The following is a 13,655-nucleotide window of genomic DNA, read 5'->3' as shown; positions in this document are numbered from 1 at the left end:
TCTGTTTGACTTGAGGATTGATAGATTTTTGAAGATGATCCAAAGGAGGCCTACAGTAACAGAAATATTAAATTAAATCAGTGTGAGTTTGAATAAATGGATTCTGTTCCATTTTGCTGTTTGAAACAGCTGAGTAGTAACTTGGATCATGTCGCTAATTATGCTGTGAATCAGTCAGTCTGTGATGGATTACATTTTTAAAAGACTGTTTGAGTGCTATTTAACATTCATTATTATATACTTGACTTAAATGTCACTCTTTGCAACATATTTGTATCTGAACGCTCTGAAAACATTTTGTCTTCCTGAACAAATCCCAGGTTTTAGCCTCAATAAGTAGTACTGTAGATCCATTGCTTCCCCTCTGATTAAACCAAAACCACCTCAAAAGATCCTTTTCCTACCCCTCTTAGTTTTTAAGTGTTCCTTACTGATAATGAATGTTATCATATTTTACTCCTCTGTTTCTACATAGGACAATTTTATATTCCTAAGTATCTAAAACTTTTACTTTACTGGACAAGTGTAAAAGGATAAGTGTATGTATCTGCAGAATTTATGCCTGTACCTCAACCAATACTACATTGTAGTCCCCTCTAGCTGCTTCAGTACAATATGATAAATAATGTATTTATACTCATAGCTGAATCAGTAGATAAGTTACTGTACTTGTCTGTATTGTTGTACAGCCTATAGTCGATTAAATAGAAATTAATAAGCAATGCTAGTTTTCTACTGTAGTTACGTTCATAGAAAGAGCAAGTAAAGTCTTTAGTCCTTAACCTTTACATGACTATATTACAACTATGAAATAGGCCACAATATATATGTACATCTACACCAGGTAGCTGTATAGACTGAAATGTGGAAAGGTTCTCCCACTACCTATATATAGGATGTATCAGTTAATATGTCAGTTATCATGACTGCTGTCTCTGAGTTTACTCTGATGTAAAACTACATCTTTGCTCATTTAGCTGATACTTTCAGCCAGAAGGGACTTAAAATTAATGTGCAAGCGGGTTTAAGTTTCTTGCTGAGTAACCGTAGCACCTGGACCCACACAAAAGCATGTGTGCTCCATACACAAAGGATATTTGAATCTAGAAACTTGTGTCTTAAAGTGACCTAGTGATGAACCACTGAGCGACTGTGTTTCCTTGCAACACCTGCCACTGAGTGTAGGATTATGGAGCTGGCTGGCAGATGGCAGCCAAATAATCTTGGAGTTGCTGTTAAAATGTCATATTAGACATATTCAAATCTAGCTGTAAATTTTTGTAGGAGAAGTAGGAGAATTAAGTAAGAATGCAAACAATGCTGAGAAGAAAATAATAAACTAGGTGAAATTTAACCTTGCCCTAAATCTTAATATAGGATATTAAACTCCTCTTCTCTCTCCTGTCAGACCGTATGGTGGCCCAGATGGTCATGGTCCATTGGGAATAATAATAGCAGACTAATGCAATGTTAACAGTGACAGTACATTAATGTAAAATTGTCGTCTCATTAGCATTAGCCTGCTGTTAGCATGCTGCCAGGCCAATGATGGCAGTCAAGGAGGGGGTCAGGATGTCCTGTAGAGGGCCTGCCATGGATGTTACTGTGAATCTTGGTTGAGTGGAGCAGTTGAGATCCAGGTTGAAGAATTTCAGACATCAAAGGAGATAAAGTGGGAAAGAGAGGATGGGTGGTCAGCAAATGAGACCAAATTAATGTAGGTAATGCCATACTAAGATTGATTGGTGCATTGAGTCTTAATTTAAAAATTGGCTGATTGAATAATTAACTAATTCTTCAATATGGTGATCTTTCCTCCCCTCAACACTCTCTACTTCTAAGTTGTTGCTATAAAGACACATTTCCCTTCTTATCATAACATGTTACAGGATAAGGCTGGTGTCATTCTGTATTTTTCTTATTGTCAACAAATCCCACGAAAAGACCAAAACCAACACTGTGTGAGTCTTTCTCTCAATATTGTGCGACATCCCTACCCTGTCTGTGGCACTCTGATCCAAGCCCATTCGTTCCTACTGAATACGGAAATCTTTAAAAACAGGTGAAAAATGAAAAGTTTCATTTATTTAAAAAAAAATGCCCAGTGATTTACTTAAACAGCTGGTCACTGTAGTTTTTAGAAAACGTTACTCAAACAGGAGGAAATAGTGCATTTGTTTGGGATTATTTTCTAGTATTTTACAGCAGCAGGCTGGTGTATGTGATTTGAATCAAAATAATCTACAGTGTGTTTGTTCATGGTAATGAAGGAACATGTCACCCAGTGCAACAATGTGGCACACTGATGTGTTTTTAATACTTTTTAGACAACTAGGGAGCTCTGTTGCACAAAGGAATAAGTTGTATCAAGCTTTTGGCTACTTGATAGTAGGATGAATTCATTCTTGATTCAGTTTTTTCACAGGATTTGTTGACAATAGGAAAAATAAAGAGTAGCACCACCCTTATCCTTTAAAGCCCAAGGCTAAGTAATCTAAGGTTGCAGCAGAGATGTTGCAGTCTGCAGAATAATTTCCTTTCTTTCTCTGCATCTCTTCCTTTCTGCCTCTCTTCCTTTCACCCAGTCTGTCTCTGTTGGAGGAGTTGGACTGTAGTTGTAATGAGTTGGAGTCGTTGCCTCCCACTATCGGCTACCTGCACAGCCTGAGGACCTTTGCTGCTGACGAGAACTTCCTCTCAGAGCTGCCCCGGGAGGTAGAAACATCCACACATGCTGAACACTTGCCTTGATATAATTTAGAACTGAAACGATTAGTTGATCGAAGGAAAATTAATCAGCAACTATTTTGACTATTTTGCCGTAAATTTGCTGCTTCCAGATTCTCAATTGTGAAAATTTGCTGGTTTTCTTTGCTTACTATTACAGACACATTACATTAGAGGTGTCACCTTGAGCTCGGGGAAATTGCGATCATCATCATTTTTTCCCTATTTTCTGACATTTTAGAGACTAAACCATTGATCAAGGAAATGGTTAGTTGCAGCCCCACAATTCTTTATACATAGTACTGTAATGTTTAAAGGTGTCCCTCAGCAGATCTTTCTCTGTACTAGACTTTTGTAATTGTAATGTGATCTGATGGTTTATGTGTGTGTGTGTGTGTGTGTGTGTGTGTGTTGCAGATCGGTAACTGTAAGAACGTGACGGTAATGTCACTGCGGTCCAACAAACTGGAGTTTCTTCCTGATGAGATCGGACAGATGACCAAACTACGAGTCCTTAACCTTAGTGACAACAGGTACACACACACACACACACACACAGATGACCAAACAATGACTCAGTAGTGACAATAGATGCACACACACACACACATACATACATGCAGGCAACGTTTTCTCAATGGCCGTTTTGGTTCTGTAGCAGCCCTCACGGCCTGCAGTTGCCATGGGAATGGGTGAGTGTGTTGCCTTGGTTACGTGCTCTGTAGGCTGTACAGTGCGTGGGCAAAAGAAACATCTCTCTTTTCTTTCTCACCCCTCCCTCCCTCCCGCTGTGTCTCTCTCTCAGGTTAAAGAATCTACCGTTTACCTTTACTAAGCTGAAGGACCTGGCAGCTCTCTGGCTATCTGACAATCAGGTATCTCTCTCTTCCCACAGTCTCTCCCAGAGACTGTACCTGCTGACGAGTATGCAGCACAAACTACTGCAAACAGCTACTGTATATACATATTAATCAGATAACCATGCCTTTACTTAGAACTGGCTGGTTTTTATTTCTAAGTTCTCCTGTTTTGTCAGTTTAACATATAGAAGCCTCTCTGTTTTGTTATCTGCTTCCATTTTTTGTGTTAATTTGCTGTGACTGCTGTTTGCTGTTAATGCAAACTCAATGCTTCCTCCCTCTGTTTCATATTAAAAACAGAGGGAGCAAGTGGTATTATTTCTTTATTCCCCTGGAATACTTTTATTGTGAAACATGTGCAGGAAGTGTTGAGTTTAACTTACAGCAGCTTATTATCTAAAAGGCAAGGTAAAGAAGAGTGGATCACAGTACATGTAACAGTGTGAGAGAACACAATTTCTGTGATAAGTATGCCATGACTGTTGTACTGATGGAAATAATGTTGTGCATACAATACATTATACTGAATTTACTATACCTGCCATTATAGTACTGGTGATTTTGTTGTCCTCCTTTTTTCCCTCTGTCTTTATTTGGGGTCAGATGTTATTTGTTCAAAGAGACCGCGTTTAGTTTTTGGGACGTGATAATTACTTGATTACGTGCTTTTATTGGAGAATTAACTGCATTAACTCTTCTAAGTAACAACGCTCAGGCTCCATAACAAAATCAGCATTTTGTAATGACAATGCAGACAGGCTTACTGGCTAAAACTAATGTTTGATACAGTAGTGTAAATTAAGTGTTTGGAGTTATTGCTCTGTCCATGATCGCATGTTATTTTGACAATAGGTCAATATTCTGCATGACATTTAAAGTTTAGTTTAAAGTTTAATCAAATGAAATTGAAATCTAAGTCACAACATCACTGGATCCTTGCTTACTGCGGAAGAAGAAAGCAAATTTAAAATTTAAATGCAATTTGTAAAATGGCAGTTCAGTCTTCCATTTACATTTCAAATTGGTACTTATGTATTCATATTCTGCAACAAAATTTAAACCCAAATTCAGTGATGTCATTTGTACTTTTCATGCATTACACCTGGCTTGAAAATTAAAATGCCAACAAAATTGACATTACATGTTCATACAGTGCAGAAGGGTTCACGAGTGGCTTTCTTTAATTTATACACCAAAACAGAAAGTAAAAATTTTATTGCATTAATACATTTAAAGTTTCTGTGTGTGGTAACATTTATAATTTCATGACATTACATACATTACATTAATAGATATTGATCAGTGTTTGAACATGAACATGCAAATTAAAGAGGCATATGACAATTAATTTGACTCACTGTTCAGATAACAAAATTCAATTTGTATTACAAATGTAAAGTGTTTAAACAATGTCTCCCCTCTTCGAAATTCAGGCGGGTTTTGTTTCAAGTCAAGTTCTGAACAAACTGAAGTTCCCTGTAGCCAATCAGATTTTTTTCAAAATTAGAGGTAGGATTCAGTTTAGATTAAGAATTAGGGAATAAATGTGATCAGTGAACGTCCACACAAGAATACTAATATAAGCATGTGTGTGTGTGTGTCTGTGTTTGCAGTCCAAGGCTCTGATCCCACTGCAGACAGAAGCCCACCCTGAAACCAAACAGAAGGTTTTGACCAACTATATGTTTCCTCAGCAACCGCGACATGATGAGGGTACAAACTGTGTGTTTCTGTGTGTGTTTACTGTATGTGTGTGTGTCTCATAATGTGTAGATATGGTGTAAGGTCACCAAATGTTTTGTATTTGTTTTATTACACTTAGTAATATTACAATATTAGCACTTGTTATATTATAGGATGTTATGTGCTCCGAAGTTATGTGTAATGGTGTTTTTGTGCATGAATGTGTGTTATTTGTGTGTTTGTAAATTGAATTGAATTCGGCAGTATTTGTGCGTGTATAAATAAGCATGTGTCCACATCTACAGACCTACTGTATAACAGCAGTTAACCCTGTCCTTGATGTGTGTGTGTGTGTGTGTGTGTGTGTGTGTGTGTGTGTGTGTGTGTGTGTGTGTGTACAGATTACCAGTCGGACAGTGACAGCTTTAATCCTACTTTGTGGGAGGAGCAGAGACAGCAGAGGATGACTGTGGCCTTTGACTTTGAGGACAAGAAAGAAGAAGAAGACAACTCTGGGAAGGTCAAGGTCAGCTCTTTCTCTCTGTTTCTGTCTGTGTGTCTGTCTTTCTCTCTTTAGAGTAGCTGAGCAGGAGGGGGTCATATGAGGCAACCAGGGTTTCTATTCAAGTTTTGCAAAGACAGCATTAACTGACTGGCCACTGGAGCACCTCCAACTCTTGAATTAGCATTCTCCAGGTTGAATCATCAGTCCAAACAATTGTACAAATGTGAGCATTGAGAAAAGTCAAAGGCACAAGACTGTGTAGCCAAGAGTCCAAAGGAGCACTGCTTTGTAGAACTATATATATTTTGAGTCAGATTACTTTCAGATTCTGAATGAGTTTTAAATCAATTCAGCAACTATGGTGCATCTTTATCCCTGATAGAAATATAGAAGTGTTGAATATTCTATATCTCAGATTTCAACCGCTGAGGCTTATGGGTCCAGTATTATTTAGAGCCATTTGACATACAAAGGTGATAAAAGTCATGATTTCTCTGAGACAAAATTTAAATATAAATCCACTTAATATCTTAATCTTATAGGCTTGTTAAATGATGTAGGAGATTTTCATATGTTTGTGTTGCATAACCTCTAGGTTATCTTTTAAAGTAAATTTTCAAAAATGAATTTACAGTTAGAAATATATTTCCAGAAACCTGCAGTTCTCCACAAATTGCTAATTGTTTCTCTTCTGATTTCAGTGGTGTATTGTCTGAAACAATATTAAACAGCCAGTACCACAATGTCAATGACAAAAATCAAATTAGCAGTCATTGACAAAAAGAGACAACAACAACTAAACAATCAACAAGAAATGAGTGAAAGAAACATTTTAACAGAATTTATGATCTCTTATTTGAGATGTTTTGAAGTTTCACTCAAAGGCAGACACACTTTTTTGTAGCATTCCTACTAAGTGCTAGCTCAGTGTGTGTCCTTTATTTGCATGTGTACACTCCACCCGTTTCCAATTTGTGTGTGTAGGTGGAGATAAACCTAAAGCGCTACCCAACACCCTACCCTGAGGACCTTAAGAACATGGTCAAGTCAGTGCAAAGCCTTGTGGGTAAAAGCGTACATGCCGGACACGGGCACCAGCACCAACACCAACACCAACACCAGCACCAGCACCAGCACCAGCTGAGCACAGGCACTGCCACCTCGGCAGGAACCAACATGGAACACACACACCTCAGCAAAGAACAATACGAACCACCATGGCCCCTGCCTCCTAAAGAGGTAGGAAACACACTCCCAGCCACACACATGCACACACTCACACGCAAATGTATTCAAAATCATAGTACATACCGAGTGCTCACTTTGTAAATCAAGAGGTCCTGGGAACACTGATTGATGATGCAAGATCAAGTGGTGGAACACATCAAAACCCTGTTAGATGTGTAATTAAACTGCATCATCTGAAACCTTTTAAATAGACATGTGAAGTGCATGCACATTCATAAGCATTAGCCATAGTGAGTTGTCACCAAATGTCAATATAGGATTGAGATCTGTGATGATAAAAGTGTAAGAGAGGCAGCAGAAATTATCTTCATGTGTGTGTTTGCCAGGTGACAGACAGAGAGATGCAGGACTTCTCTCAGACTCAGCTAATGGATCAGGGATCAATGCATAACTCTGGCATCGACATTCCCAAGAGGAAGGATAAAGAGGACCTGACAGAGAGCTCTGAGGTTGTCACATAGTGTGCCGTACACACACACACACACACACACACGCACATATACAGTACAAAAAAACTGAATTGTAGCCCCATGAATTTGATGTTTATAACTTGTTGTAAGGCAGTTACCCAATTTAATTTACCTTGATCAGTCATATTCATGTTTTTTAAACTGATATCTTTCTTTTCTAATAATTAAGTACAATGTGTTTCTTGGTGCATTACCTCCACCTGTAGGTCAGGTAGGTTGGTGGAATAGTGTGACACCACTGGCAGTAATGTATATTGCATCTCCTGTGTGCGCGAAACAAACAAAACGGGGAACCACTCAAATAAAAATGCGCTACTAGAGGTCAAAAACTCCACAGAGTACCTTTAAATATACCAGCAACTGATAAATATGTATTATTTATTTAACTTACTTACAGCTTTAACTAACATTAGTTCCACAGACTGACAGGAAAAGCGGCCTCAAATCACAGAGATCCTGATTCAGAGCTATTATGTTTAAAATTGATCAGCTTAAAATTTTAACTGGGTGATTCTGGCTACTGCTCACTATCCACAAGTTGGTGGTCAGTAGCCTATCACCTCGCAAGGTCCTAACTGTCTTACTGTACTATAGCTACCTGATGTGAACCTGTGCGTTTTGTCTTTCCACAGGACTCGATGGGCGGCTCTCCCAACGACATCCGTATCTCTGACATGAGGCCCACCCTGGTGGAGCAACCTATGTACAAACCAAAGGTGGTGCTGCTAGGGAAGGACAAGAAAGGTACTGAACGATACTGTGCATGTACACCGACATAGAGACAAACAAAAACATATATACATATATATTTAGACACATGGGTGCACACGTACAGTTCACACAGTAATTTAATGTGGTCTATTGTAAAGCGCTTTGGGGCATGTTGTAATAGTGTCCACTAATTAGTCATGGCGGTAAACGGATTAATTTCAGCACATAACAGAGGGAGGGAGGGAGGGAATACCATAAACCTCTCCAGTGAATCTAGATTCCAGTCTAAAGTGTTCAGCTTTTAGCTCGACCCTTTTTAACTTATTTTGCCCTGAAGGCCTCAGTCACCAAAGCTAAGTAAATTTTACTAATGAGCCCAAAGCTAATTTTACTGCCCTATCAAAAATCTGTTTTTTGTTTTAAATAATTTAGTGCCTTAATCCCGTCTGCTGAACAAAACAGTTTATCTCCTCTCCGTGACGAACTCTGTCTAATTCAGAGCTCCATCATGTAATCTACTCCTTTGTCAGGGAACTCAGCGTGAAATGATTAAAGCTCAAACAGCTTGTCTGTCTTGGTAGTGTAAATTCTTAATGAAGGATCTTGTGGCAAAGTTAATAAGAAGCTTTATTTGGTTTGTTTTGTCAAGTTCTGAATAGGTTTGACTCAAGAGTCTGCTGGTTTGATATTATTGGTATCTATACAAGAGATTTTCACCTTCCCTTCCTATCTTCAACTGTTGTGTTTGTTTTTACGCCACTTTCTTTCCAGGTCCCCCTTCCAAAAGAGGTTCTTGATTTCAGTGGGACTAGTATGATTAAATAAAGGTTTTTAAAAAGTGTTAAACCCATCCTTTATAACAAGGCCATGTGTTGCGTCAGTGCAGTGGACTGAACATTGTCCAAACATATAATGAGAGCACTACAGGAATCTGGGTTAAGAGACAGATGACAAGATTAAGAAAGAAAGCTTCGATGAAGGCTTCGATGAAATTCAGCCTAAACATCATTCTGGATGCAGTTTCTGATTTTGTTGTAGCTCTCATTGTTTTTTTAAGCTTTAACAAGTACACAGTTTAGGTTCAATATCCAAACAGTGAGCTGGGATTTGGAAGGATTGCTTATAAGGGTCCGTATCTTTAACACAAGATTAAAATTGTGAAATCGTTGATGTCCATGTGAGAATCATTTCTTAGCTCTGCCATAGCTACACTCATGACCCTTTCCCTTTTGCCCCCTCACCTTCAACCTGAACATTACACGCAAACACAAAACACACCTGGAGCTGCAACTAAGGATTCTTTAAATTATGAATTTATCTTTTCTCTATCTTTTGTTTGATTTACCAACTAATAGTTTAGTCTACAAAATGCCCATCACAATTTTCCACACCAAAAGGTGAAGTCTTTAAATAACTTGTTTTGTTCAGAGAGAAAAAGTTCAAAATCCAAAGATATTCAATTTACAATGATACAAAACAGATCCTTACAAATCCTTACATTTGGGAGGCTGGATCAAGCACATGTTTGCATAATAAATGGATTAAATAATTGGTTTGTTATTAAAATTGGTGTTGACTACTTATCTGTTGACCAGTTAATCAATTAAGTGGCTAATTGTTTCAACACTGAACACATTGTTGGAGTGTGTTTCCATGAAGGTTCCTGTTTCCTGAAATCACTGATTTGACTTTTCATGTTATGAAATTGCAAAATTCCAACGTGTTTAGATCATTTAGGGCATTTAAACACAAAATCATTCAGATGTTGAGTGTCTTTGATTAAATTATAGCTTTTTATCAAAATGGAAATTAGCCATGTCTGTTCATTCTTTTGAGATGTCCACATTATACATTCAGAAATCAATCAGCTGTTCACCGAAACTACTGCCACTGTGGTTTTAAATATGGCCACCAAAGTGTATTAAGTCGCCAGAACATGTTCTTAGATCACTACCAATAAAAGCAATGTCTCTTGGTACTGTGATAAAGAAGATCTGAAAGAAATTAAATCCAGGGGGATAAAATATGGACAGTTTTTTTTTTTCAGACATGACAAAGACACTCGTAAAAGAGGACTATCAGAAAGAAGCGGAAGTGACATTGCCACTGAACAGAGCTGTCTGTCTCTCCACTATCTGTGTCTGTCTCTGTCCAGAGTCTACAGATGAGGAGGTGGATAAGCTCCACTGTCTGAACCACAGCGGCTCCTCGGCCACCTATTCCGACTACTCTCCCTCACAGGGCTCCTCTGGCTCCTCCAACCCACCTGCCAACACACACTCACACACACACACTCACACACACCAACACACTCCCGCCCTGCCGGCCCCCAGCAAGGACCAGACCCCTCAGACACACTGGACCAACAGGTACACACACACACACACACACACACACACCTGCTTCATGTTCAATTTCATCACTGTCCTTCCCTCTGACTATCCATCATCTCTTCTTCTCTTTCAATTCCAACCCCCCTTCATTCTCCGTCATCTATCATCCATCTCATCCGTCTATCCAATCATTGCATCCATCCTCTCCTCCCTCCATCTTTCTGTGCCTTTCTCATCTCTCTGCTCGCTGAGTCAAGGTCAGAGAGACTCATTAGGATGCTTCAGACTTCTGTTCAGGATTCTCTCTCTTTCCCTCTCTAAGCTCTCTTCTCAGACCTGTCCAGTCTAGGCTTCAGTACTATCAAGAGGATTTTTTTTACATCAACACATAAAAAGAAGCAAATTAAGAGGCTTGGTTTTTCTACTGAAATTGCTACCCTGATTGAAATTTGAGAGGTTTGGAAGGAAAAATTGTATTGAAAACTAATATCAAAAAGTGTTTTGAAACAGTTTTGAGTCCTAATCAGAAAGGTTTCAGCTATAAACAACAACAAACATCTCAACTCTAGCCTCAACAATACTGACGATTAGAGCCTGATGCCGGTAACGATATTCGAGACACTAATTTTTTAACATTAAAGCATGACATAAACTTAGATTTTTGGTAAGAATCCCTTAAATGTGTTTGTTTGTTTTTTCAGTGTGGCAACAATATTTGCTGAGCAGGAGATTTTACAGTTGAAAAGTTAACTTGTCAAGACTTGGCAAAACTGTTTCTAAACCACCTCAGACATATCTAAGCATTTTCTTGTTACTTATCAGCCATCATAGTCATTGATAACAATAAATCTGCTATCTAGCTCTAATTTTCAATGTTGGTGCAGGCTGTTGTATCAGCATCTATTCAAAGTAGAAATGCTTGCTGGGTTACTGGCAGGTAATTGAGATATTTTAATATCATGGCATTGCTAAAAGTCTCTATTCATGTAACTAGTTTCTACTATTTTACAACCTTGAAAATGGTGACTGTCAAATGTAAAGGTTGGCGTAACAGCCATCAGTTCACAGTCATCCTCCAGTGATTTAAAGATTCAGGAATCTGCCTGCATAGGTTGGATTTGTACAATACGAGTTTGCTTGACTTGTTTCCTCTCTGACACCACAGGGTCTGAACAGATATTTTATGTGTTTTTTAACACTAACCTTTTCCATTGCTCTATCAAGGGAATAGAACATCTATAATAACGTTAAAAACTAATTTCTTTGTCCTCACTCTTCCTATGCCTCGCCTCGCTCTAAGGAGCCCCTGCAGGTTGAAAGCGCGCTTTGGTATTTTTTGACATTAAAGTTGTCATTTCACATGTCCTGGGGTGATGCACAGATCACAATCTGTACTTGTCCCTTTGTCTGTGTACTTGTGAAACGTGGTATTTGCAAACTGCAAGTGGCAGTGAAGGAGGTTGAAGGCATTAAACTTTTCTGTTCAAGGCTGCTCTCGGAAATATTAATTACAACAAACATGGTGTTGGCCAAATTGATCTGAGACATCAGAGGGAGAGAAAATGATGCTGTTCCCAGTGCACAATGATATTAAATATACAGCACACAATTATGTTGTATGGCACTTCAGTATAATTCAGGTCATTTTATTATTTTCCACAGCATAATTAGTGATTCATATTTTGTTTCTTTGTAGACTGGCTCAGTCATTCCCCAAGCCCATTGACTCCAAGCCTCTGCTATCTCAGAGAGAAACCCCTCCATCAGGAACCCTGCAGCAGCGTGGGGATCGACGTCCACTGAGTGAGCCTTTTGATTGGTCTGAGGCCCCTCACTATGACAACACAGGTTTTGATGCTGAGGAGTCTCCTCTGGACAATCCATCCTCTACTACGAGTCAGGGAAACCCGCCGCTGGGCTCCAAACCCCGCAGCCAGTCAACACACGGGCGCCGCCCCCTCCTCAGGCAAGAGCGAATCGTAGGAGTACCTCTGGAGCTGGACACTCAGACGCTCCCCTTCCACAGTAACCAACGCTCCACTCCAGACAATGACCCACAATCCTCCGGACATCCTTCCCAGAATCCTTGGCAGAACTGGACCAGAACCCCCAGCCCGCTGGAGGACCGAACCGCTTTTCCCTCCAAACTGGACCTGACACCCACCTCCAGCCCCAACCCTGACCGCAAGGACATGGACTCGAGGTAACAGAATGGAGCTCCAACAGTCCCACAGTTAGACCTGAAATGTGTATGTGTTTATATGGAAGGCCTCATGACCCCCAGGGGTTTAAAGATTTTCATTTCAACCAACCACAGCAGAATTTGTACCCTTTTCTCTGGTTTAAAGTGCAGTATTTTGATCAGCCTATCCATCATACTCCTGGGTTAATATAGTAGATAACTGAGAACCAGTGCTCTGTAATAACCTTATCCTGTGTTGTGAAACTTTTCCAGTTTTTACTAATTTCACTCTCAAATAGTGCCGAAACAATCAGTTAATTAATCAAACATTTGATCACCAGAAAATTAATTATACATTTATTCTTGTCAAGCAAAAAATGTCAACATTTGCTGGATCTGGCTTCTCAAAATTTTACCATTTTCAGTTCTGTACAATTGTAATGTCATAATGTGTATTTTTAAAGTTTGTTTTCATTTTATGGTCTAGATAATTCATAGATGAATAAAAAAATGATCAACATATAAATCCATAATGACAATGGTTGTTATTTGCAGCCCCAATTTCAAATGTCAATATGTAAGTAGTGTATCTGCTGTGGTATAAATGAACTGATGTTGTCAAATTAGAACTTTAAGAAACAACATTCTAGCATAATATTTGTGCAAAAATCTGTGGTTATGGAGTTGCTGGACCCCTCCTTCATTTCTGACCTCATCATTACTAGCACTGGCCTGGTTTCAGACCTCTGAATAGCCACCCACATTTTGTCAGCTGTTCAAATAGGATGAATAATGGAGTGGGAATGAAATGACAACTGATCAAATTATTTGTCCATAATGACACTGTTTCACCTGTCTTCTTTTTCTTCTTCTAATATTAACTCCAACACTGTTCTAGTCCAGCTAATTGTTTGGGCTCATATTAGTACAACACTA

The 13,655-nt window shown here is 39.0% G+C and overlaps 1 protein-coding gene across 21 annotated transcripts in view; it reads left to right on the top strand.

Annotated features, from left to right (window-relative positions):
* Positions 1-13,655, top strand: part of lrrc7 (leucine rich repeat containing 7) — a 126,901-nt gene that overhangs the window by 91,639 nt on the left and 21,607 nt on the right. For 19 of the 21 annotated variants that reach the window (XM_044199831.1, XM_044199832.1, XM_044199840.1 and 16 more), the window contains 10 exons: positions 2,586-2,715; positions 3,145-3,260; positions 3,533-3,602; positions 5,201-5,300; positions 5,672-5,796; positions 6,760-7,014; positions 7,350-7,472; positions 8,126-8,237; positions 10,360-10,573; positions 12,234-12,740. In XM_044199831.1, the coding sequence (XP_044055766.1) occupies positions 2,586-2,715; positions 3,145-3,260; positions 3,533-3,602; positions 5,201-5,300; positions 5,672-5,796; positions 6,760-7,014; positions 7,350-7,472; positions 8,126-8,237; positions 10,360-10,573; positions 12,234-12,740 (1,752 nt within the window). The remainder of the gene's footprint in view (positions 1-2,585; positions 2,716-3,144; positions 3,261-3,532; positions 3,603-5,200; positions 5,301-5,671; positions 5,797-6,759; positions 7,015-7,349; positions 7,473-8,125; positions 8,238-10,359; positions 10,574-12,233; positions 12,741-13,655) is intronic. The other 2 variants (XM_044199830.1, XM_044199828.1) reach the window with 1 other exon arrangement.

Source organism: Siniperca chuatsi, linkage group LG6 (genome assembly GCF_020085105.1).
Source record: "Siniperca chuatsi isolate FFG_IHB_CAS linkage group LG6, ASM2008510v1, whole genome shotgun sequence".
NCBI classification, from domain to species: domain Eukaryota; kingdom Metazoa; phylum Chordata; class Actinopteri; order Centrarchiformes; family Sinipercidae; genus Siniperca; species Siniperca chuatsi.
Note: the sequence above shows the minus strand (reverse complement) of the source record. Positions and strands in the feature narration are given on the sequence as shown.